Genomic DNA, 7058 nt, shown 5'->3' with positions numbered 1-7058 from the left:
CCTAGTTATGTTGTGACATTTGGTAGCACACAAAGTGTCCTCCAGTATTCGGGAGTTGCGCAATCTCATAGTCATAGGAACATGTATAAGTCATGAAGAAAGCAATAGCAATATACTAAACGATCGAATGCTAAGCTAACAGAATGGGTCTAGTCAATCACATCATTCTCAACTGATGTGATCCCGTTGATCAAATGAAAACTCATGTCTATGGCTAGGAAACTTAACCATCTTTGATTCAACGAGCTAGTCAAGTAGAGGCATACTAGTGACACTCTGTTTGTCTATGTATTCACACATGTATCAAGTTTCCAGTTAATACAATTCTAGCATGAATAATAAACATTTATCATGATATAAGGAAATAAATAATAACTTTATTATTGCTTCTAGGGCATATTTCCTTCAGTACCACGGCGGCCGCGACAGCTTCCGACGAGAGCTCCAGAGCGGCCAGTAGCCGGCCGGCAACCACCCCTGCTGCATCGAGGTGATCATCGCGGCCTCTTTGCCACCACGACCGCAAGGTGTTCGACACTTTTCCCACAAAGGTATGGACAGCGGAGATAAGTTTTTCTTCCACCATTTCATTTGTTCATCGAACGATTCGTCATCGGATGATGAAGATCTTGTGGTGGCTGCACTGGTCGTTAACGACCACATTCAACAGCAGCTACGTCGGTACAGAGGGTCAGTCCCTGGCCGTGCTCCCAACCTGAACCGCAACAGGGAGAGAGGCCACACCCTGCTCTATGCCGATTACTTTTCCAACACCCCGCTCTTCAAGCCGGATAAATTCCGTCACCGTTTTCAAATGGCAAGGCATGTGTTCAATCGTATCCAAGAGGGAGTGGTTCCTCATGACCCATACATCGAGTGCAAGATGGATGCCCTTGGCAAGCTTGGATTCTCCTATTACCAGAAATGCACCGCGGCCATCCGCATGCTTGCATATGGAATTCCAGACGATCTGGTGGATGAGTATGTGCATATGAGTGAGACAACATGTCTGATGTCAATGTACAAGTTTTGCCAGGCTGTGATCGAGGTGTTTGGCCCTGAGTACTTGAGGCAGTCAACTGCCGCTGATACAGATAGATTGTTGGCGACCAACGCAGCTAGAGGCTTTCTAGGCATGCTTGGCAGCATAGATTGTATGCACTGGGAGTGGAAGAACTGTCCATTTGCTTGGCAGGGCCAGTACAAGGGGCATGTCAAGGCGTGCACTGTCATATTAGAAGCGGTGGCTTCACAAGATCTTTGGATATGGCATTCTTTCTTTGGCATGGCAGGTTATCACAATGATATCAACGTGCTGCAGCGTTCTCCAGTCTCCGCAAGGCTTGCAGAAGGCCATTCCTCACCTGTCAACTTTGAGATCAACGGCCACTAGTACAACAAGGGATACTATCTAGCTGATGGTATATATCCTCAGTGGTCAACGTTTGTGAAGACAATCTCGAAACCCCAAGGTGAGAAGAGAAAGAGATTTTCCCAAATGCAAGAGAGTGCTAGAAAGGATGTGGAATGTGCTTTTGGTGTGCTTCAATCCCGGTGGGGTATCGTTCGAAACCCTACACTTTCATGGGATGAAACGAAGATTTGGGAGGTGATGACTACTTGTGTGATCATGCACAACATGATCATCGAGGACAAGCGTGATGAGAGTATCTTCGACCAAGGATTTGATTATCAAGGTGAAAATATTGAGCCCCTGCACCAAAAACCGGCCACATTTGAACAGTTTGTCTAATTCCATCGTGAGCTGCGTGATTGGCACACTCATTTGGATCTTCAAAATGACTTGGTTGAGCACGTGTGGGATCACATTGGCAACCAATAGATGTATTGGTTCATTTTATGTTCAGGCAAGACAATTTCGGTTTGGTTGTAAAACTATTTTATTAGAGACAATTTCAATTGGGTTGTGAAACTATTTTTATTTTCAGACAAATATTTGGACGTGCAAACTAGTTTTGATATGAAAATATGGGCATTTTTGGCCCTGGCGGACAGGATGGGGCAAACGGATGCGGCCGCGCGCTGGGCGCATGGCCACCGCATCCTAGGACAGGCCCGGACACGACCCCATCGCCCTACCCAAAAGGACAAAATCCAGCCAAACCAGATGTCCATTTGGGGTCGCGCGGTGGAGTTGGCCTAACACTCGACTCTAAATGCCTTGGCTATAGTCACCGGTTCCCTGTTGTTACATCTTGCAGGATCTAGGCTAACCCCACATATCAACATTAGTCTTTTTTGCATGTGCAATTTGTCGTCATTCATGCGCACGCGGGATCAACTTCCTAATTGATCACCCATCCTCAAATTGCTTCAGGCCAATCACGCTTAACTTCAAGGTTCCTTGTGAATGGACTTCTAGGGAAAAATTATCTTGTTGATATGAGTAGTCTATCATTCCAGTTAAGCCAGGATGTCACATCCATGATGCTAGATAATTAGCTTAGTATTGATACATAATTATATGGAAAGCCATAAAATGAGTTTATTCAATACCATTTGGCACTTAGAATATGTGAAAACTAACCACTATGTAGGTGATGGAATTGTCCATCCCAAACACCATCTCTTGATGGTCAATGAGGTGTGTAGTCTTTGTAGAATTGCAGGGTTATCTCATGCCTAAGTTAAAATGAAAAAAATCCTTTGCCAATGGAGGGCGTGGGATTATAATGGTCATCAACATAATCATCATCTAATACAAAATGATGTATCTTGTCATCATCTCTAAATAGCGATACAACACTAAAAAATCACTTCCATGATGATATGTATTTGTCACAGTAGGTTACATTTTCTATCATGCATGTACATCCATGATGATTTTATGACATAATCAAGATAGTCATACTTGTCCCGTCGTAGAAGTGTTCCATGACAATACCGAAATTATCATCACGGAAGTGTCCACTTCCATGACGATAAATGGCGCGTCATGAAAGTGTTTTCGTCAAGGGTAACCAACACCTGGCATTCACCGTAACAAGTCGCCATTAAGCTATCGGGTTCGGGTTTGGATCCGATAACCCGTTAACAGCCCAGACCAATGGGGATTTTCCACATGCAAAATTCTCATTCACGGGAGGATCCACGTGTCGGCTCAACATTGGGATAGATGTCATCCGTAGAATGGAGGGAATGCGCCTATGATACCTCGACACGTGGCATGACCCAACAGTAGCCCATTTAACATAAAAAGGCAGGCCTAGCCAAGGGCCTACATGATTTTGTCATACTCTACTGGGCCGGCCCGTTACAGTCTGAGACGGTTTGGGCCGAATTATGACCCACATAAGATCCGTCCCGTTAGATGGCTGTCACGTTTTGGGCCAAATGACAACCCACATCTGATCCGACAGGTTAACAGTCTGCCATGTTTTGGGCCAAATGACGGCCCATATCAGATCCGACCCATTAACTGCCTGACATATTTTGGGCCAAATTACGACCCATATATGGTCTGGCCTATTAACAGGTATGATGCTTTCGGTCCCATTGGGGGCCCATTTGAACTAGGACCTCTTAAAGGCCCATGTAATTGTTGGGGAACGTAGTAATTCAAAAATTTCCTTCGATCACGCAAGATCTATCTAGGAGAAGCATAGCAACGAGACGGGAGAGTGTGTCCACGTATCCTCGTAGACCGAAAGTGGAAGTGTTATGTAACGCGGTTGATGTAGTCGAACGTCTTCACGATCCAACCGATCCAAGTACTGAACGTACGACACCTCCGTGTTTAGCATATGTTCAGCACGATGACGTCCCTCGAGCTCTTGATCCAGTAGAGGGTCAAGGGAGAGTTCTGTCAGCATGACAGCGTGGCGACGGTGTTGGTGATGTGATTCACGCAGGGCTTCACCTAAGCACTACAACAATATGACCAAGGTGGTAAACTATGGAGGGGGGGCACTGCACACGGCTAAAGAACAATTGATGTGCCTTTGGGGTGCCCCCTTGCCCCCGTATATTAAGGAGGAGGGGAGGAGGCGGCTGGCGTAGGGGCGCGCCAAAGGGGGGACTCCAACTAGGACTCCCAATCCTAGTTGGACTCCCTTTCCTTTTCCGGAGGGGGAAAGAGGGAAGGGTGAGGAAGAGGAGAAGGAAAGGGGGGGGGGCGCCCCCTCCATAGTCCAATTCGGACTCCCTATAGGGAGGGGGGCGGCTACCCCTTGTGGGCTGCATCCCCTCTCCCCTATGGCCCATGTAGGCCCAATATTCCCCGGGGGGTTCCGCTAACCCCTCGGTACTCCGAAAAATACCCGAATCACTCGAAACCATTCCGATGTCCGAATACAACCTTCCAATATATGAATCTTTACCTCTCGACCATTCCAAGACTCCTCGTCATGTCCGTGATCTCATCCAGGACTCCGAACAAACTTCGGTCACCAATCTATACCTATACTAATTCTGGACTTCCAAGAAAATCCCACGTTAATTAGATTTTACGAGCCGTTAATCTAGTGGGACCAAGTTATTACGGTAGAGATCAACACATGTAAGATTCTTTTTTCTCCCCCAAAATTTCCCTTAATTCTACCTAAAAAAATAGTCAAAAAGTCCTATAAACGTTTCTATTCTATTAGTACTATCTTACGAGCATGGGACTCTCTATTCCTTTCTTGCAGCACGGGACTCATCTGTCCTCTATCTCCCCTTTACGTCAAACAAAAAGTTTATCAAATCATAATCTCCTTCAGATCTGTCTCGGATTCCATGATGCCTCCGATGGGCGATAGCGGGGAGGACAGGGATCGATCATCTGCAGTGTTCACGTAGACGGTTCCACCTCTCAAACCCTCCTCCCGCTCTCACGTCGCCAAAAGAAAAATTCGCCTCAGGAGCAGCAATTCGAGGGCTAGATGGGCTCTAGTGGAAGGCTGGAAACACAACATCAGGACCCACAAGTCCTAATTGGTGTATCCCTGTAATCAAGGTTGGTGCGTCCCTTCTGCTATCCACAAAGTTTATTGAGAATCTAAATTAATCAGAATTTTATTCGACTCAATCTATTTAGGATTGTCTTATTAACATACTTGGGCACTTCTGCAGGGTTCTTGGCCGCCCCTCTGTTCAATGGCAAGAACTACAACAATCAACCAGCAGTTCGCTGGCAACAAACCATCCTCTTTTTCCAAAAGTCTGGTGTCAGTTTGTTGGAATAGAACCATATGATTTACCAGGAATCATAATTGGAAATATTTACTTTTGCATATAGTATAGGTTATGGATGACGAGCAGCTGAGAGCTGGTGTCAATCCATTAGTACTTGAGAATGGTTATCCATTAGTTAGTACTTACAATTATTGTGTTCTTAAAAAAACAAGTATTAATGATTTTGAATTGGTGGGAAGCTCCATGGATCTGTTTTAGGTTTTTAGTAGGAAACGTACTGTACTTATACAAAAAATAAATTTGCTAGATTTCTGTGTAACATGCATGCATATTTTCGCATGTTTTTCAGGCGGTCTGCGGCTTCTGATGGAGTTGTGTTGAAACTATAGACTAAGAGTCCTTCAATCAATCAGGTGTTTATTTGAGTGTCGTAACTGTGGCATAAGATCCAATGGATTGATTAGTAATTTTATCATCCTTGATGACCTCAGTTTTTCTAATTTGGATCACTACCGGAAAACGGCCCTACCCCGACGGCCAAACCTATGCCTACGGCTGCCGTCGGCCTAGTTTGAGATATGCCGACAGCCCTGTCCTGGCCGTCGGGTTACACGGATCTATGCCGACGGCCGCCGTCGGCACAGGACGGCCGTCGACCTAGGTGCAGACATGCCGACAGCAGCCGTCGGCATACATCAGCCGTCGGTATAGCTGTGGGCCCGACGACCCCGCCCGTGACTAGCGGCTAACGCTCCACGTGGCACAGATATGCCGACAATCCGTTGGCATAGTTTTCGGTCTATGCCGACAGCTTTGCCGTAGGCATATCTGTGCCGCCAGGAGAAACAAGGGGCCGACACGTGGCAGAACTATGCCTACGGCATAGATTCCGTCTATGCCTACGGCTTTGCCGTAGGCATAGACATGCCACCAGGAGGCACCACGGAATGCCACGTGGCACAGATATGCCGACGTCTAGGCCGTCGGTGTACCTCTGCCACGTGGCATTCCACGATTTGTCCGCGCTTTTGACGGCGCCGTTCGTTGCCTTTAGACGAAAAACAGTGCCGACGGCTGACGCCAGGCCGTCGGCATAGGCCCCTATGCCGACGGCTATACTACGCCGACGAGTCTATGCCGACGGCAGCCGTAGGCATAGGACCTATGCCGACGGCATAGGACCTATGCCGACGGCCCTGGGCCGTAGCATAGTCCGCGAGTCCGGTAGTGGATATTGTTGGTTTGATTAAATTTGGTTCACGTTCTTCATCTTATTTTGAAGCATGTACATGTGCATCAGGTACAGTTTTGTTATCGCCCAAATATACAAATCAAACACTATTCTGGCTGAGTCCTTCATATGACAGGCTATTTCATCATTTGATCATACAGTCCTTGCATTTATATATTTGGAATCACACAAGATCAACTGTCTGCCCAAGAAACCATTAGCTATTAATTGCTAAGATAACAAGTTAATTGAAGAAAGATCTCTCTGCCAGTCTGCGTGCCCCATAAACGGCACGAGGACCAGATCGACCTTATTCTATGGTACTAACACTTCCATTTTTCAGTATTTTATGCACTTGAATTGCCCTATTCTAAGGTACTAACACTTTCATTTGCTGCATCCTCTGAAATAAGGGTCCAATGGTTTGCAAACTAAAGAGAACTCCGTACCTGTTTGTTTGTAAGAACAACTGATAAGTACAAATGCAGCAGGCTATTATTTAGGATTGGTAACTACAAGGGCAGTTCGTAATTTATTATCTTTCAGAGATTTCTCACCCTATACAGACCTAGCTAGATCTTCTGCACCATTAGCACTATGCAAGTCTTCAACACGACAATCTTTCCTTCCTTCAAACTGATTGAAGTATTTGCCTTTTTTTGGCGGAGTGATTTAAGTATTTGCCTTAACT

At 46.0% G+C, this 7058-nt stretch overlaps 1 protein-coding gene across 1 annotated transcript; it reads left to right on the top strand.

The window, feature by feature from the left end:
* Window positions 1-553: 553 nt before the first annotated feature.
* On the top strand, window positions 554-1393 carry LOC147973862 (uncharacterized). The gene has a single exon (XM_087524812.1). It carries the CDS (start codon window positions 554-556, stop codon window positions 1391-1393), a length of 840 nt encoding a protein of 279 aa, XP_087380938.1.
* Window positions 1394-7058: the final 5665 nt, after the last annotated feature.

Source organism: Triticum urartu, chromosome 5A, assembly GCF_056163025.1.
Source record: "Triticum urartu cultivar PI428250 chromosome 5A, HENAU_Tu73, whole genome shotgun sequence".
In the NCBI taxonomy this organism is placed as follows: Eukaryota; Viridiplantae; Streptophyta; class Magnoliopsida; order Poales; family Poaceae; genus Triticum; species Triticum urartu.
This window is presented reverse-complemented; position numbering and strand designations above follow the sequence as displayed.

Coding starts and splice junctions, on each gene's coding strand:
- LOC147973862 (XM_087524812.1), top strand. CDS start 554: ATGGACAGCGGAGATAAGTTTTTCTTCCACCATTTCATTTGTTCATCG.